Source organism: Perognathus longimembris, chromosome 8, assembly GCF_023159225.1.
Source record: "Perognathus longimembris pacificus isolate PPM17 chromosome 8, ASM2315922v1, whole genome shotgun sequence".
Lineage (NCBI taxonomy): Eukaryota > Metazoa > Chordata > Mammalia > Rodentia > Heteromyidae > Perognathus > Perognathus longimembris.
Window position 1 is genome coordinate 77627400 of NC_063168.1, and position 19697 is coordinate 77647096.

Consider the following 19697-nt stretch of genomic DNA (forward strand, 5'->3'; position numbering starts at 1 on the left):
TCATGCTTGCTACTTTCTACCTGTGAATATTGTTATATTCTAAAGCAATTTTCAGCCAGTAATTGGGTCATTTATTTCTTTTATTTCATGGTGAAAATCTATCTTTTAATGGATATATCCAGACTATTTACATTTAATGTAATTACTGATATGTCAGGGATTGTGCCAATGTATAATTTTTCATCCATTTCCCTTTTCTAGTTTCCTGTGAATTACTTGTGTTTTCAGCGTTTGTCTAGTTGTTCGCCATTATTTTTCAGTGTGTCCACTGCTACATGTGGTTTACACCTAGTATAGTCCTAACCCCCTAGTCTCCTGGCATTCAAGTGTCTGTATTCTGCAGCTGCCAGGAGCCTCTCTACCCATCAACCCCCATGATGCCACATGCACTAACAGTATTGTTCCACATGCAGAAAACCACCTCGGTCTGTCCTATTGATTTGCTTGCACCTGTCAAAATTCTTCAATATGCAAATGCAGAACAGTCCCTTACCCCTGCCCACATATTTACCACATGTTGTTGTTTCTTTAGGCCCAGAACTGTGGTTTTGTCCATTAGCATTTGGTTTCTGCATAAAACCTTTCTCAGTCACAGAAGCAGAAACAAAACCCCTTAGTTCCTTTCAAAGTGAAATACAGACATTTCTAAAAAGAAAAAGTTATTTTTACATGTTATTCATCATTATCTGGATATTAATTTTTATCATTATTATAAAGATGATGTACAGAAGGTTATAGTTACATAAGCCAGGTAAAGAGTATATTTCTTTTTGGACAATGTAACTCCTTCCCTCTAGATTCATTATATAAAGACATCCCATTGCATTATAGTCTATTCAGTGTTTCAAAAGTACATGGCAACAGAAAGAAAAACAATAAAAATCATGTTAATTTTTTCACATAAAAATTGAGTGCAAATCAGCTCACATCAACAGACAGCAGCAGGTTTATGTCCCCAGCGGCCTTGGCCTCGGGAGCCCTGTCCCCAGCGGCCTTGGCCTCAGGAGCCCTGTCCCCAGCGGCCTTGGTCTCGGGAGCCCTGTCCCCAGCGGCCTTGGCCTCGGGAGCCCTGTCCCCAGCGGCCTTGGTCTCGGGAGCCCTGTCCCCAGCGGCCTCGGGAGCCCTGTCCCCAGGGGCCTTGGTCTCAGGAGCCCTGTCCCCAGCGGCCTTGGCCTCGGGAGCCCTGTCCCCAGGGGCCTCAGGAGCCCTGTCCCCAGCGGCCTCGGGAGCCCTGTCCCCAGGGGCCTTGGTCTCAGGAGCCCTGTCCCCAGCGGCCTTGGCCTCAGGAGCCCTGTCCCCAGCGGCCTCAGGAGCCCTGTCCCCAGCGGCCTTGGTCTCGGGAGCCCTGTCCCCAGCGGCCTTGGCCTCGGGAGCCCTGTCCCCAGCGGCCTCCGGAGCCCTGTCCCCAGCGGCCTTGGCCTCGGGAGCCCTGTCCCCAGCGGCCTTGGTCTCGGGAGCCCTGTCCCCAGCGGCCTCGGGAGCCCTGTCCCCAGCGGCCTTGGCCTCGGGAGCCCTGTCCCCAGCGGCCTTGGTCTCGGGAGCCCTGTCCCCAGCGGCCTTGGTCTCCGGAGCCCTTTCCCCAGCGGCCTTGGCCTCGGGAGCCCTGTCCCCAGCGGCCTTGGCCTCGGGAGCCCTGTCCCCAGCGGCCTCGGGAGCCCTGCCCCCAGCGGCCTCAGGAGCCACGTCCTCACTGCTCTTCCTTACTTTGATGTCCAACAATCCAGCAGGACTGAGAAAGTCAGAGACAATGCTCAGTTGTGGCAATTTGTCACATTTATAACTGCATATTTCTTCCCCTACTTGGTTCTCTTAAAACCTTCACCACTTGCTTAAAGGAAGTTTGAAAATAATAGGATTTTTAATATTCTTGTTCCTCTGATTAAAATTTACCTCTTCGTGATCAAGAAACAGACTTCTGCGAACACCCCACACGCTGAGCAAAAGTTCTCCTCAACGTTGGTCGAGTTCTGAGGAGGGAGGCTGTGGTGGAGTGCTTGCCTAGCACATGTGCAGAGGATTGAAGCTAGACTTGACTGGGATCACATACTATGCCCGAGTCGCTGGTCTCACATCAAGTAAATAGGCAGCTCACACACTAAAGCATTCACTCTCATGGTCATAGGCTACACACACACACACACACACACACACACACACACACACACACACACACACACTGCAGTACTTGCTTTGATGACAGTGGTGAGCTGTGCTTCCAACTCCTGCAGTGCCAGACAAGATGCCTGCTGATTCTTGTGCTAAAAGTAACCATAGTGTTAGACCCAATAATGAGCTAACAGGAGGCAAAGACTGTGGAGAAGGCAGCAGTCTGAGACAGTCAGACTTGAAAGTCTACAAAACTCTGAGATCAGAATTCAGCCAAGGTTTTTCCTCAACTGGAATCAATAGTCCCAGCTCAGTGGCTCCATGATGGAGAAAACCAAGCCCAGAGCTAGCCCAGGAGGTCAGAGGAACAGTATTCAAATGCTGTCAGCTTCAAATGTAAGATAGAGTTCTTTTCTGAGTTCTAGACAGGCATTTTCTGAAACATTAGCTAGAAGAAGTCATTAAATCAAAATACTAAAAAAAAAAAAAGCCCACAGAGACATGCACATACACAAGAAAGAATGAGTCTGTGTTTGTCCTATTGTAAATTTTTGTAAATAATAGACTAGTCACTTTGACCCAGTTCCCCAGCTAAGGGTAAGTTAGGAAAGCTCAGGTGATTTCCAAACACTGAAATAGACAAGGACTTTGTGAATACTGATTTGCAGCTGTGGAACACATCCACAGGTGAAACAAGCTGAGACTTGAGACTAGTGCCCAGGGCTGTGTTGTCCTGAGGCATTTCTTCCTGCTGCAAGTGTGACCCCAGATGTGTAAGATGTGTCTGGGGCTCAGGCAACCTCACAAACACAGTGGAAGAGAAAGAAGAGTTGGGACCAGCTCGCCAAGGCGGATGGAGAATCCAATGGATCTGGTGCTGGAATACTGGAGGACCACATTCCGGAGCACAAGCAGGAGGAGGCCAGTGGGGCTATGTGCACAGATGCCCAGTTTCTTCCTGTGCTTGTAGGTGCCAGCAACCCTAGTGAACTAACACAGCCCACAAACAATGGTCCTGTTGACACAGATACAGGTTTCATCTGCAAAGTTATGTAGCTATGGAATAGAAAGATAAAGCAATTATAATACAAGGAGGCTTAACCATAGAACAGAACAGAAACAGACAAATGATAGTAGAGAGACTGGATTTTCAGATACATTTTAACTATGGGTATAACCATGTCCACAAGATTTATGGGGCATAGAATTATACAATATAAAATATTTAAATGTTCAAATTCTGATAGTAAAATAAAAATCATCCATTCAACATGTTAATTTGAATCACGTTGTTGAAAAGTTATCAGGCAGAAGGGGTGAGAATTATAAATCCAGCTTGAAGAAATGAAGGATAGGAGAGTAGAGAATAAGAAACATATGATAAATAGTATTGTTTTATTATTAGAAAGCCAAGTTGGAAGGAATTATAGGGGTATAGCAATATATTATTTGAAATTTTTCATAATTTTAACTTCAAGAATTAAAAACATAAAACAATTTAGTTGTAAGCAAGAGAGCATCCTTCCTTCCTTCTTCCTTCTCCCTTCCTTCCTTTCTTCGTTCCTTCCTTCCCTCCCTCCTTCCTTCCTTCCTTCCTTCCTTCCTTCCTTCCTTCCTTCCTTCTTTCTTTCCTCTCTTTTTGGTGGCTCTGGGAATTGAAATCAAGATCTCATATTCCCTAAGCTTGTTTCCTTGCTCATCCACACCTCTAGCCTATTTTTTTCTGCTTATTTTGGAAATGGAGTTCCATGAACTTTTGTGCCTGGGGCCAACTTTAAAATGTAATCCTTCAGATCTTAGCTTCCTGAGTAGCTAAGACTACAGGCATGAGCCACTGAGCACTCTGCTTAATCTTTATTTTTAATCTACAAATAATAAAAGAGAAACCTCAAAATCAGCAGCAGAAAAAAACTATGAAAGAACAAAAAAGTATTAAAAGAGAATTAGAATTAAATGCAATTACTTAGAATTTTCAAAAAGAAGAAAAAATAATAGTGAATCTAGAATTACAAACTTAATAAAAATTTCCTTTGGAACTGGAAAGTAAACCTATTTTCAAACACACAAACCAGCACATATGTCATGAACTCACTTACACAGAAAGGGGCATTGCCTAAAAGTCTCCAAACAGAAAATAAGGCCCAATGAGAACCCAGAAGAAAAAGGGAAAGAGGTGAGTATGAATTTCTAATTCACCTTAAAAATATTAAACAATAATATATTCTTTATTATTTATATCATGTTGGTGTTATATAATCAGAATTAATTGGAAAAATATGAAAAGTTACAATTGTCAATAATTGAAAAATAGTACAATCTCAAAATGCAATTAGCATTTAACCTAATTAATATATATAGAACACTATGAAGGAATATAACTAAACAGTTATTGTACGAGCACAGGAGTGGGAGATTTACCAAATTAGCCATATGCTCCTTGATAAAGCAATCTTGAACACCGTTTATATATCTGGAGTCATCCAAGTGCATTCTGACTTTGGAGAAGATGAGTCAAATACAAATGGAACAGCCCTAATATTAAAAAGATGCCATGTCTAAGAAATCAGTGAAATTACAAAATTCTTTGAGATAACAAATGTGATATAACAAAATGTACATATTTATAGTTAGCCTGCAGTTTTATATACTTCACAACTCACTGGATTCACCTACAGCAGTGATTAAAGACAATATACAGGTCCACTGTACATACACAAACATATACATGAATATATGCAGATTATATGCAGAGAATCAATGTGTCATCTCAAGAAGACAGAAATTCAATTACCAACTAAGAAAATACACAGAACATAGTGAATATGAGAAGATACAATGAAATTGAAAACTACGCCAGTAAAAATGAATCTAAATATTGATTCTATGGTCATTTTTATAAAATTCTAAACCATAAAAATGCATAATGAAAAGTTTTTAAAATTCTCATGTCTTGGGGGAAAATTGGGGGTGTTGCAAAATCAGTCTAATACACATACATATACATACATGGACGGGTGCACTGGAGTAATACTTTCTTAGCAGATATTAGAATATCTATTCTAATTCTAAACTGACTTTTCAGAAACACAGAAGTATTTGAAGCCAGAGCTATGCAAGCAGGAGATGCCTCATGTCTTCAGGATTGAGAAGTGCAGTCAGGAGCTCCCAGAATCAGCATCCAGATTGCTCCACCTCCTTGGAGTTCAAACTCCCTCTGTCCATGCTGGCCATGGGTCCAGTCTCCATGCACATCACCTGCCTGTCCATGGAGAACAGTTGAACAGGCCACATCCTTGTGACTCCAGACATCTTTCATCAAAACGCCACTGATGTTGCTGCCTGTAGCAATACTTCATTCCTTTTTCTTGCAGGCAGAATTCAATTATATAAACACACCACTGTTCACTTATCTATTCATCAGTCAGGACCAGCTGGGCTGTTGCCTTTTTCTCTTTGAGTAGACTTATTGACTGAAAACTTACATGGAGTGCTTTTGTTCTAAATATGTTTTTATTTCACTTGAGTGCAAACATGGAACGGAATGGCAAGTCGCATGTAAAGTATTTGTTTAACTATTTTAAAAAAAACTACAAAACTATTCTCTAAATTTAGACTAGAAAAGAAAGGACCCACTTTATGCTCGCCGGATGGTGCAGACAACCTGATTCAGATAGTCAGGGAGAAATACATTTTAAGCTCAATGCTATTTAGCTTCCCAGCAGAAAAAGTCCTTCAAACACATTTGGAAGTTCAGCACATGCACTGAATTTTAGATTTCTAAAATAAAAGTGTTTGAAAATTCAATCTGTTTTATAGTGATAAGATTCAGTCAATGATTTGGTAAACAGCATTCAAGGACTGAATTACTCCCACACTAAACATGGTGATAGGCACACTGTTATCTAGAATATTCTAAGAACCCCCCCACACTGCTGGTATATAAATCTCAGTCTCCTGAAATCATCAGGAAGGTTAAATGATCCTCCACTTTGTAGTGAAGAGAAAACTGTTCATTATGACAGAGTTTGGCTGATGGTTTTCTCTTGAATGTAATTTTCTTCTACATAAATATGAGAAAAGTAAAAATGTGATAGTATGAGAGGTCTAATTCAGTAAATGATAAGTGAACTATAAGAAATTTTATTATTTGCATGAACAAGACTTGATTTTAGTTGATGGAGGTAAGGGTGAGAGAACAGGATGAGAATTCTCCTTCTATGGATGAGTCGTCCATGGAGTGGCGCTGTTTTCTGTGGATGGGAGGACCAGGAGCGGAGGCCACTGTGGAGAGCCCATGATGGGAGGGCACGGTGTGGTGGAGGTGAATCTGGGTGTTGGGGCCATCTCCACAATTCTTCATGGATTAGGAGACAGGGGATCTGACTCCGCACAGAGACTGCTCACCTGGCCTGAAGCTACGAAGTCCAACATTGTAATGCTGGAGTGCAGGAGAAATAAGACACTTAGGTGTCTGCTAATTCAGAAGAATCCCCATAGAAATAGAGCTCCCAGGCCCTTAGAGAGACATTGGAACGATATACACATGCACAAGTAAACAAGTTCACAAGATCCAAGTGCTGTCAAAGGCAAGGTGCTGAGGGTTGTCCCCTGCTGATTTGTCAGACACAGATGGGGTTGTGGCCTGAATCAGAGAAGCCGTGGGGCCACTGCAAGCCAGGCTGCTGCCACCCCTGAGTCCAGATCAGGAGGACAATTCTCCCAGGGCAAAATGGCTGCCATGGGCTCGGAACTGGGGGCAACCCTGGGCAGGTGCCATGCTCTTGCCTCCACCCTCAGGATGAACTTCTGCCAGAATTGGGCTCCTGTGACCCTGAGGAAAGAGCTGCTTCACATGAAGGGGAGAAAGGTGCCCTGCGCCGTGACTGGGGCTAGCCTGCGTCCACCCAGCACCCAGAGCTGCTAAGGGAGTCTGCCCCACACAGGAAGAGCCACGATTGGCCCTAGTGTTGCCTGGGGGCCAGGGAGTTGCAGACCCAGTTACGGCTATCGGACATCAGATGTGAGGACAGCAGAGTTAGTCTTGCCCCATGGCCCCTGTGCCGTGGGCTCTGCCCTCTTGTGGGCATGTGTGCACAGGTCCATGTTCATTACCCCCCACTCTGCCTCCTCTTCTCCCCCCCACAGTACTATAATGTGTAGTATGAAGTCACACTAGCATGTGATTCAGGGCTAACCCTCATAGGAATGGGTCTTGCTCAGAAGCACATGAACGAGAAGACGCAAACGCTTGCTTGATTCAGGCAGATATGTCAGGTAAAAATTCTAATAATGCATGTTTCTATGCAGCTGCTGTAAGAACGGGAAGAAAACTCGCAGAAATGGAAGGTGGCCCGGTGGCCCTTGCTTTGTCAGCACAGGCTCTCTGTCCTCCAGGTGAGTGTGGAAAGCTGACAGCCACCATTCTGGGACTTTACAAGCTGGAGCTTCACACATGGCTTTGGTTTGCCACAAGGAGCCCTGAAATCCATGAGCTGACTGAGACAAAGACGCAGAGCTCACAGCCTTTGGGCAATTACTATGAAATCATGGCAGAACCCCCATCCTGTCTCAGTTTATTCCTATGGCTGAGACAGTGTGACACTGGGGTCTGGGGCTGTTCCACTGCTGGTCCTGACTATGACACTGAAGTGACCTCATGTTGACAGTGAACTTTTTCTTTTTTTGCCAGTCCTGGGGCTTGAACTCAGGGCCTGAGCACTGTCCCTGGCTTCTTTTTGCTCAAGGCTAGTTAGCACTCTACCACTTGAGCCACAGTGCTAACTTCTGGCTTTTTCTGTATATGTGGTGCTGAGAATCGAACCCAGGGCTTCATGCATGCTAGACAAGCACTCTACCACTAGGCCACATTCCCAACCCCAACAGTGAACTTCTTGCCTAGTGAAGCAGCTGCTTCCGCTATATCTGTGCTGACCTGGCAGTGTGAATGACAGTGCTTATAATCCACACAGTTGTAAAGAGGTATGAAATTGTATGATTCTCATTAGAATAAAGGCAGTGAGAGGGGCAAATGCCACAAGGAACTTTGCCAAAGCATAGTCTTGGTTGGGCATTCATTGCCAGTCTAGACCCAATGTTTAGGCAGTTGAGTCAACTGGAGAATCGTCAGAGAGAAACACAGTAAATGAAATTTGAAGCCAATTCCATGTCTTTAAAATCAAGATGTGGGAACTTCTCCTGCATACTAAAATGCGACAGTGGAGGTCGATTGAACTGGGCCCGGAGTTTGGGGACACAATGTATGGAAGGCAGTCCTGACTGAGAGCCTCCTACATGAAGTGGGGTGTGCTAAGGAACCCCGGGGGCAGGCTTTCATGAGGGTTCCTGCAAGGCCAGGCCTGTGAAGCATGGTCGTCCTTCAGTGAAGAAGCAGACAGGATGAAGATGGTTCTAGATGTCCCACACCATGCTTAGGGCAGAGTTGACACCTTTATTCAAAACTCTAGAGACTCTGCCTAGATCCTCTTCCTGCTAAGTGACAGGCTGACTGGCTCTCCAGCGTTCACTGCTCAGCTTCGCAGGCAGCTGAAAACCACCACGGAAAAGGGCACAGAAAAGCCAGGAGGTAGGCAGGGTGGCCCAGCATCCGCTGTCCCTGACAGGTGCTCCTGGAGCTTGCCACACCATCAACTGACAATCCATTTGAGGCTGCAACCTAAAATGAGGAGACCCATAAAGGAAGAGAAAGGTCTTATGAAATATGGTTCTAGAAACAAATACTAATAATAACTGTAATAAACTAACAATAATATAATATAATAATGTTATTCCAAAACAAAGAATCAGGATAGACGCAGACCTTTAAAAGCCTTTTTGTTGAGCTGTCTGTAAAGATCCCTTGACACATTATCACAGGCATAAGGTAGAATCCAGATTTCTTTTTTAAAAAATAGGTCATTCCATTAAGCTAAGAATCCTGGGAGGCTGGGGAGCTGGCTTGGATGCAAAGGCAAGGCAAGGACAGAAAATAAACACAAGGATAAGATGGTGATGCACCACTGAGATATGATAAGAGGACTGAATGTTGTTCCTTTGTTGTCAGTTAAGTTTAAATAAGTTTGAGATGGTGGGAAGTTCCTGGTGGGAAGTTATGTCTCTGTGTGAAACTGCTTTGAGCAGAGAAGCTTAAGAGTGATTTTAGGGCTGGGAATATGGCCTAGTGGCAAGAGTGCTTGGCTCGTATACATGAAGCCCTAGGTTCGATTCCTCAGCACCACATACATAGAAAAGGCCAGAAGTGGCGCTGTGACTCAAGTTGGCAGAGTGCTAGCCTTGAAAAAAAAAATTTTTTAAAAAATGTACTCATTACCTGACTTATGTAACTGTAACCCCTCTGTATATAACCTTTACAATAAATAAAATCTTTAAAAAAAAAAAAGAGTGATTTTAATGTGACCCCAGGTACATGCTCATGCTAAGATTTGACCCCACAGGGGGCCTATCTGGAACAGCCCCCAAACATCCCTCTCTCCTGCCAAGCTGGCAGTGGGCAGTGGAAGTGGGCTGAGATGGGAACCTCCAGGCAGAGTGTTCTCCTACTCCGACAAAATGCCTGAGGAACTGAGAGTCCACATACATCTTCCCTCCCTTGTTTTGCATAGCATCTGAGCAAGGGCCACATCGAAAGATCTGGAAAAGCTTGCAAATATTGAAGTCCATTGGGACTGGTGAAAAAGCAGAACTCAAACAATGCATAACTTATAAATACCCTGCACTTGCATCATGTTCCATGTGTCCTTAAATTCACACCTGGAGCTATAAACCACGGAGAAGCAGGTGAGATAAGATGGAGGTAGCGAATGAGGGACGAGGTAACAAACAGTACAAGAAATGTATCCAATGCCTAATGTATGAAACTGTAACCTTTCTGTAATTCAGTTTGATAATAAATATATATATATATTTAAAAAAAAAGACTGAGGTAGCAAGGCACATTCCTAACTGCAGCTGGAAGTCCTGGCCATACAGGCTTTATCTGCCTGGGAAGGACACAGATTTGTTAATATCCTGAACCAAGCCTGTTTACCTGTCTTGGGTATATGCACCCACTCTCTGATTAGCTAAAATCCATATTCTTGGTTAGAGGGTAAAGTATTTAAGATAGAACTCATGTCTGGCCAATCTCTGACTCCCTCACAGGCCCTAAAAGAGAAACCTGAGCCAGGCAAGTGGCAAAACAAATACAGTGAGTGAATTGAACACTTATGTCTTCAGGAAAAGAGACAGCCTGAGCTTCTAAACCAAGCTGAGTTTAGAAGACCTCTGTGAATAGCTGGTTTGATTAGTAATTGCAGGAATAGCTATGCTGGAAAACACAACCTGAATTATATAGCCACATGGACTGATTATATATTGGACGTTTCTAACCTTAGATCTCTTCCAAGTGCAATATCCAATATACAATGGAGCTCAAAGAAGCAAATAAAGCCTAACATTCTTAAAATAATGCTACCCGAATAGAAACACACACACACACACACACACACACACACACACACACCATTATGCCATTCATTTTCAGAGCATTTGTCCTGTGCAGAAAAGAGCTGGAGAAAGAGTGATCTTATACTTAAAAAAAAAAAAAGAGATAAAAAGTAGATGTCCAGGAAGTAGTCAGGATAAATATCTTCTTTGTTTTTTGCCAGTTCTGGGGCTTGAACTCAGGGTCTGAGCACTGTCCCTGGCTTCTTTTTTTGCTCAAGGCTAGCACTCTGCCACTTGAGCCACTGCGCCACTTCTAGCTTTTTCTATGTATGTGGTGCTGAGGAATAGAACCCAGGGCTTCCTGTATGTGAGGCAAGCACTCTTCCACTAGGCCATATTCCCAGCCCAGGATAAATATCTTTATACTGAAAAGAAGACCTGGATAGTCATCGCTGCAACTTAGAAAGCAAATTCCATCCACTCGGGAGACTGAGGGCCCATCACCCTCATGGCTACCATCCATATGTAGCACAACTCGAGGCACAGAAGGTCCAATGCCCTCACGGCTGCCTTTAGGAAGGCACTGTTACCCTAGCACACACAGGACCAAACTCAGATAATTAAAACTCAGATAATTAAAAATGACAATGTTAAGGTCTGCCGCCAAAGACAAATCTCACAAACAACCCAATATTCTCTGCTGCAAGGACATTGTTTTCCTTTATTTTAAATGCTTATCCAGTTAGAGGGAAACATGCCCAGAGTTTCCAAGGACTGGGTGGTTGTCATTGAGGGGATGTTCTTCTTACTGCACTGCCCTTCTACTTCTCTCCCACTCATGCTGGAGCCAGGTACCCACCCCCTCTGTCATTCTTGTGCTGGATTCTGAGATCAGTCCTGTAATGCATGGAAATCTTAATTCAGCAAAAATTAGCCCAAAGCATGACCCCATGCTATTCTGCATGCCACCAACCCTACCAGGCCTCTCTGGGCTAAGCAGACTGAACCACTACCTTGACTCTTAAGCAGACACAGGTATGAATCTGAGTAGCTATTTTTGCCTTAAGCAAGAGAGTTTGATGAAGAGCAAACATGAACAGAAAATAAACTAAGAAAAGAAGCTTATGTCCCCAGTGCACCCTTAACTTCCTTGGCTCCCAGGGCAGCCCTCACCATGTGGCACTGCCTATGGCAACTGACAGTGCTTGAAGGTCCAGAGAGGAAGGAGGCTGGGCCAGGCCTCTGTGACCAGAGTGGAAGCTGGGCTTGGCATCTCTGTGAGCACTGTGAAGCCAATCCAGGCCTAAGGTGTTTTGGCTGCAAATGTAGACACAGCTTGGACAAAGGGTCTGGTTTCTTGTGATTTTCAGTCTAGAAATATAGCAAATACCACAAATACCATGTCAATATACCAGCTCTCAACCACATGTCAGGTATATTATCTGTCTTGGGTCAACACACCAAAATAAGAGAAAAATAAGACTCCATGCGTGACATGCATGCTGACCTGTATAGCCAAGGGAAGGTTTGGGGGATCCTGTAGAAACATCTTGGGCTGCAGAGCCATGCCCCCCAGGCCTGGTGCTAGCATTGATGCTGGCCTCCCAAAGGGTTCTGTAAGACTCCCCCCATTTTAGCAGCCAATGGCTTGGGACCAAGCAGAACCAAGTCACGTCAGTATTGACAATAACTACGCTGCTCCTTCTCTTGTTTTCCTACATCATTTGCAGGAAGTACCTGCATCTGTTCCTGAGGTACTGTATAGAGGTGTGCTTAGACACATGCATCCCAGAGCTCAGGGTCACAGGCACTCCATGGGCTGCACTGGCCATCCTGTGCTCACTTCTTTCAGTCATTTACACACTTGACAGAGGTGGGAGGTGTGGGAGTAAACAATGCAGGCCCAGGCACGTGGAGTCTGACCAGAGGACAGAACAAGCCCAAGGCAGACACTGTGCCTGCGTGCCCAAAAACTCCTATAGGAGCAGTGAGGTAGGAAAACAGGGTACTTACTACAAACTTGAAGTGAATATGTGACAGTAAGTTTATTAGATTTTTCTCTTTAAAACTCTTGTTAACCATAGTTATGGACTTTTTACAATTAAACTTTTCTAAAGAGTCTTCGAAAGAGTCAAATAACAGATGTCTATTCTATAATCCCAAGAAAATTATTTCAAATGGTGTAAACTGAAAACTCTCACTTGAATAACAGACTACATTACATTTCACTTTTGTCAAACAGGTTGGGGAGGAGGGCTGCCTGCTGGCAGGCGGAAGGTACTGCCACCTAGTGCCGACCCGGATACTCCTCAGCCCTGTGTGGCCCAAACCTCCTGGATGCTGCCCCTGGGACTGGGAGCCCCCCAGGCTGCTGCCAGCATCACTGAGCAGCACCCATGCCCTCGACCACTCCATTGCAGGCCTACAGTCAGCACCTGTGCCCTCTTAAACATGCAGTTGCAGGTCTACAGAAGGGACCAGTTTGTATTTCTCAATTTTCTAACTATACATAGGGAAAGAAAACTGTATGCCAAAATCTGAGCAAAAGTCAAACGCAAGATTAAGATGCAGGTAAGATAAAACCTAAAAAGGGTTAGATAAGGGAAGGAGAGTGACATGCCACAGGCAGGACCTCTGAAATGGAGTCGGTGTGACTCAATATGCCAGATGGGAGGCCAGGAGGCCTGGGAGTCTTTCTCTCTATCGAAATGTCCAGGTCTCTTTGGGGGCCTCCTTCCATGTGTCCTGGTCAAGCAGAGAGCTGAACACAACATGGAAGTTGGATGCTATTTCTGAATGCTTCAGCTATGAGAGTAGAGAAAAGAGGAGGCAAAATGGCAGCAAGAATGGTAGCCAGAACTGGGATAGGTAGGTCCTGTGGGTGGCAGGGACCAGCTGACCAAGGAGGACCAGCCAGCTGGAAAGACAGTGCCCTCTTTCCAGGATCATTCTACCTGGGAAGTCTAGTTATGGTTTCTGGAAATGGAAATGTCTTTCATGATTCCTCTGAAAGTTGAATGAATAGCACTTTCAAATGCTTCACTGCAAGTAGTACTGCTGGAACAAAAGGAGGAACCAGACTGGTCATTAGGGACAAAAGCATGAAGTCAGTGCATCCTGAGCAGACCAGACAGAAATCTACATGTCCCCAGGCAAGGAAGTGGAAACAGCACGTGGAAGGCCACATCCGCAGGAGGTAAAAGGTAAGCCTCGCTGTATCCACACCACGGGGATGGAGGGCCAGGGCCCCACGGTCCGCTGCACTCCAGTGGGATGGACATGGCAAGCTCTACACAGTCGCCAGTGCTGCATGGACAACAGAGCGTTCTCTCCTCACCATGGAACACACAGCGCGCCCACCCGGGACACAGAGCCCTCCGGGGCACCGACACGGGCCTCACACGTCCGGCAGCCCTGGGGCCGGGGATGCGGAACCTTACCGTGTGACCAGTGAGCCTCCGTTTGCGTTGTGTTGATTTAACCCCGCGCCCCACCCTGCACTGATTTAACCCCGCGCTTCATCTTGAGCTGAGGGACCCCGCACCGCACCGGTGAACCGTGCCCCCTCCCCCCCGCCCCGAGGGTCGCAGGGCTCCAGGCCTGCAGGACTCCGCGCGCTCCTCTCCGACCGTGCAGGGCCTCGGGGCGCTGTCGGACCCTGGCTAGGCCGCCCCGGCGCCCGCAGCCTGACTTCCCCGCCCCCCGCGGAGCCCCGCGGACCCCGCGGACACCCAGCGTCTCCCCCGCCGCCGGCCTCTCTCCAGAACCGGACCGCACGCCACCCCGCCAGAGCGGGGCCCTTCGGCACCCGGAAGCCTCGCGAGAGTTCGTGAGGCGTCCGCTCACGGGCCGTGCTGGTCTCGCGAGACGAGCGCGACCCTCCCCCGACCCGCGGCCGGGGATCGGGGCCTCGGCGCCATGCCGTCCGCCTTCTCCGTCCGCGTCTTCCCGGACAGCGTCCCCGCCGTCATCTCGGTAACGCGGGGCCGGGGCGGCGGGCATCCGCGCGGCTCCGTGGCCCCGGGCTCCGTGCCCGAGCGGGGCCCAGGATCCGCACCCGGGCCCGGTTTAAAAGCGTGGGGTCCAGCGCGGTGCTCCGGGTTGTGCGGCGCTGGGGCGGCCGCGGGAGGGAGGGCCCGGGCGTACCGGGCTGGGACGACCCCGGGAGGGAGGGCCCGGGCGTACCGGGCTGGGACGACCCCGGGAGGGAGGGCCCGGGCGTACCGGGCTGGGACGGCCGCGGGAGGGAGGGCCCGGGCGTACCGGGCTGGGACGACCCCGGGAGGGAGGGCCCGGGCGTACCGGGCTGGGACGGCCGCGGGAGGGAGGGCCCGGGCGTACCGGACTGGGACGACCCCGGGAGGGAGGGCCCGGGCGTACCGGGCTGGGACGGCCGCGGGAGGGAGGGCCCGGGCGTACCGGGCTGGGACGACCCCGGGAGGGAGGGCCCGGGCGTACCGGGCTGGGACGGCCGCGGGAGGGAGGGCCCGGGCGTACCGGGCTGGGACGACCCCGGGAGGGAGGGCCCGGGCGTACCGGGCTGGGACGACCCCGGGAGGGAGGGCCCGGGCTGGGGCGGCCGGGCCCGAGAGGGTCGGGGCGCCCCGGGGGGGAGGGCTCTGCGTCCGGGACCTGCCCCGGGCCCGCCCGGGGTGATGGGGAAACTCAGCGACGAGGTTGTGGGCCGCCGGGCCGAGTTGGCAAGCTGAGTTCCTACTCTGGCCCCCGCGGTGCTGCCTTCGGCGTTGGCTTGTCGGCACGTCCCCGGTGCGCTGGGCCAACCGCCACTGCCCAGGTACTTTGGACCTGAGCCGGTCAGGGCTGCTTTATTTCCCTCTCACCTTAGAACGTGGTAGTGGTAGTTTCTTAGTGTCACAGGATGGCATCCGACCCAGAGGGAAGGGAGCCTGTGTGCTCAGACCTCAAAACCATTTAAAACTCGTGTGAGCGCCATGAGGGGATTCCTTTTCCTCCCCTCTCCTGCCTTTCCCGTGTCTGTGAGGCTTGGCTGCTCAGTGGGCCCCCAGCACTATTGCCCCAGAGCCGAGGGAGAGCAGCCAGTGACTCCAGCTGCCTGGGAGAAAGGGAGAAAGCCTCATCCAAAGGCCCCTCTTGCTCCTGAGGACTCCCAACAGTGTTCCACACTTCCTGTCCTGTGTGTCCTCGTTCTGCGTTTCTTCCCACTGTGCGGCCACACACTGCATGTCGGCACACTGTGTGTCTCACACTGTGTCTTCACATTGTATGTCCTCACAGCAGACCGACTGGACCGAACCCTGGCTCCTGGGGCTTCTTGTCTTCCACCTGCTGTGCCTGCTCCTCACCTGCTTCTCATCCCAGAGGTACAGACTACAGATTGGACATTTCCTGTGCCTAGGTGAGGGGGACAGAAAAGAACCCCTGCTTTCTGGTTGCTATGATGTGGAGTGTGCCTGAATTGTCTGTCTTTAGAATACATAAGTATTTTCCCAGGACCCCCAACCCTTCAAGGTTCTGCACGGAAACTAGAGTCATTTTGGCATTGCATATGAAAGGAGTATATGGAGAGCCTCCTGCCATACTGGCCAGGGAGGGTGCTGAATGCCAGTTGCTGGCTCAGTGAGGTAATGATTGTCTCTATACAGATGGATATTCCTGTCAGCAGTTTTAAAGGTAAAGGCCCCAAGAACTTAGAGAAGGCGTGTAGCTGCCTGGAATGATAGAAAGGGATTACATAGGGGTAGGGGGAGGGATAGAACTGGGCCAAAAGACTGGGCGAAACTCAATGAGAAATAGTAAAGAACAACTAGCTGGCCCAGGCAGAAAGTCTGCACCAAATGAGGGCAGGGAGCAAGCCTCTAATGTACAGAGTCAGAGATGCATGGAAAAAAAGCATGGCTCAGGGCAGAGACACCACAGCTGCAAGGAGTTTAAATGTTATGTAGTTAGTGATACACTAGACAAAAGCTGGACTAGGGCATCTGGGCCAAACCAGTCTCTTGATCCCATGGGCATTGGAAATAATATGCTTGATAAGAAAAACGCAGTGGCTGATTTCAGGCAACTTTATTTAGCTGGATAGGTCCAAAGTAGGAATCTGAAGAAGATGCAGTCATAAGAGTTGGCATTGCAGAAATGTTTCTGTGCACATAGGGGTGAGCAGAGTTACTGTGTCTATTTCACATGAATCCTTATTGAGTTGTGTCCTAGGTAATGGTGGTATATAGCAGTGAGAAAAAAATAGACCCTTAACTTAATGGAGTCTTTCCATAGATAACCAAAGACCTATTTCACTCTTAGCAGCTCCGATGAGCATTCTGAATGGAAGGTGAAGTGCTTGGTGAGAAATGTAATATGTGCCCCACGTATATCCTGCAAGGAGGGACTGCAGCTCTTCCTGCAGTTCAGAGGCGTCCAGGCAGGAGCAGGCTGGATGAGAGCCTCTTAAGGTCCATGGAGCGGCTCTGGGTTTGAATAGCAGCTTCTGCACTCCATCCTGTGCCTCCCTTGAGGTTCTCTGCACAGTCAAGCAGGGCCTACCATGGCTGTGAGGACAAAGCCACATTGGACATTGGACAGGACTGAGCTGTGCAGAGCACATGAGGCCATGGTCATGCTCTGAAGCCTCACAGGACTTGAGGAATCTTGAATGCATGTGATCTTATTTTATTTTTATGTGTGTATATTGTATAATGTCACAATTTTGTATTCTTTCCTCATGTAGGTAGAATAGAAAATGCATTTCTCAGCAAGCTTGGTAGTCTAGTATATCTGTAAAGGATGTTGTAAAGGATGTATAATTTTGCTTTGAGTCATTAGTAGTTAACTAAATTCTAACAGTTTTCTCTCTTCGCAGTGGCACTTGTCTACTGTGCTGAGTATATCAATGAAGTGGCCGCAATGCACTGGAGGTAAGGGCCGCATCGAGCTGCTTGCTTGTGTCTTGGCCGTTTGCCTCTTCAGAATATCAGACTTAGGGAGTCAAAAGACTGCCAGGAATCACATCCACATAAATCTTGAAGCACCTTTGCATCTCACTCCTCGAATAAAAATTGGTACAATTGTTTTTTTTTTTTTTTGGCCAGTCCTGGGCCTTGGACTCAGGGCCTGAGCACTGTCCCTGGCTTCTTTTTGCTCAAGGCTAGCACTCTGCCACTTGAGCCACAGTGCCACTTCTGGCCGTTTTCTGTATATGTGGTGCTGGGGAATTGAACCCAGGGCCTCATGTATACAAGGCAAGCACTCTTGCCACTAGGCCATATCCCCAGCCCGGTACAATTGTTTTAGAATGACATAACCACTTTTGGGTCCTGCAAGCTCTTCAGTGGTGGTTGAGACAGTTACTGGTTGTATAAGAGAGATCTGTGGGCTATTTTAAAGTCATTTTCATGAAAGAAGGTGGTGCCTTTGAGACCCAACTTCTACTTGGCACATTCTCCCTGTGCCTGTTTCATGCCAGTGCCGCCACAGCCCCCTCCCTGCTTCAGCCCCTCAGTCCTCCTGACCAAGTAGCTTTCCCAAGGTGCTCCCAACTTAGAACATTTGTATCAGTCAGGAAGGGGCAATGGAGCAAGATGCCTGCCCCCTGCCTTCCACCCCTCCTGTCTGGGTGCCTGTGGCTGTCCTGCCAGCCCCGCTGCCATGTTGTCCATGTGGCCCCTCCAGGGGCTCTCAGTCACACTTCCCTAGTGACTCAGATGCCACCTGCCCCCCACTCTGTGACATTCCTCGAAGTGAGCTTTCAGTTATCTGAGCCCCTCCCCTTTGAATAAAGATCTAGCCAGTGGGATTGGTCTTCACTTTGCCACTGTAATTCAGAGCTCACAACTGGCAGGTAGCAAGTTTTGCATCATTGTTTGTTACTGAATTAAAGAAAATAACTTTGGTGTATTTCCAGGTCTGGCTGCTGAGAGCAGTGCCGCAGACAGATCCTGCCTGCAATTTCTTGGCTCTGTTTTGACAAATTGGTATCCTCTAGCCCTTACCTGTACCATCTAACTGGCAAGAAGGTTGTGCCAGTTAAAGGTGACAGTCCAAGCCCAGACCTTTCTTACACAGCAGGACTGTGACTGTAGCTGTTCTTCAATTATAGCCATTCCTCTTTAGTTTTAGGAATTTAAGTCAGTGCTCTCTTATAATTGTTGTCAAGTCTGCAGCTAACCCATAGGATACCTGTGGGCAGCCACCGTGTGCCTTCAGTCGCCTTCATGTCCGCTGCTGTCCTCTCAGGCAGACTCCCACTGGTCACACTAAGTCATCTTTGTTTCCTTTGAACAGGTCATTTTCAAAATACCAGTATTTTGACTCCAGGGGGATGTTCATTTCTATTGTGTTCTCGGCTCCACTGCTGTTCAATGCAATGGTCATTGTGGTATGTATGCTGCAGAGTTTTACCTCTTACTTTTCTTCGGCTATATGCTTCCTGTTTTTAAACACATCTTCTACTGATCATTTTTAGATTATGTGGGTTCACAAGACTTTGAATGTGATGACTGAGCTGAAGAACTTGCAGGAGAAGAGGAAGGAGAGGAAGAGGAGAAGAAAAGAAGAGTAACTGCAGGAGTTTATTTCAGTCTTGTGCCATGGTCATTTTCCACACCAAGCCACATGTGGCTCAGGCCTCCTCTGCTAGCAGTTGGACTTAGGGTTTGGAAACTGGTTCTTGTGTTTGGTGCCTACAGTGATGGAGCCCATGCAAAAGCCGCTTCTTAAAACCAGCATGGATCTGTGTCTTCCAGACGCGTCTTTAGTGTGTGTCGAGAAGTCCTGGGTGGCCTCACCGTCTTTGTGGTCACAAACTGGAGTCATGAGAACGTTAACTTGGTGTCCTGTGTGGGAGCTGACAAGGAAGCAAGTGTGGCTTGGGGCATCTTCAGACAAGCTCCTGCTGTGCTGTTTCCAGTGGGCAGTGGAGGCTCTGCTGGGGCAGTTGTGCCTCCAGGGGACTGATACTTGCTTATCACTGGAGGAAGAGATGCTGCTGAAATCCCACAGGCACAGGTGGCCTTACTGTAGAGGGTTGTCTGCCACAAAGTGTCGGCCATTCCCAGGCTGAGATTTCACCAACCTCTCCCTATGAGGCCAAAAGTGACAACCATTCCAAGGCTGAGTCTTCAGCAACCTCTCCCTGTGAGGCCATTCCTCTCCTGGGGGCAGGTGGGACTTCCCCA

General features: G+C 47.9%; 1 protein-coding gene across 1 annotated transcript; it reads left to right on the top strand.

Annotated features, from left to right (window-relative positions):
- Nucleotides 1-14139: 14139 nt before the first annotated feature.
- On the top strand, nt 14140-19244 carry Tmem18 (transmembrane protein 18). Its single transcript, XM_048353475.1, has 5 exons — nt 14140-14523; nt 15805-15925; nt 17384-17438; nt 18805-18898; nt 18986-19244. Exons 1-5 carry the CDS (start codon nt 14467-14469, stop codon nt 19079-19081), a joined length of 423 nt encoding a protein of 140 aa, XP_048209432.1. The 5' UTR covers nt 14140-14466; the 3' UTR covers nt 19082-19244.
- Nucleotides 19245-19697: the final 453 nt, after the last annotated feature.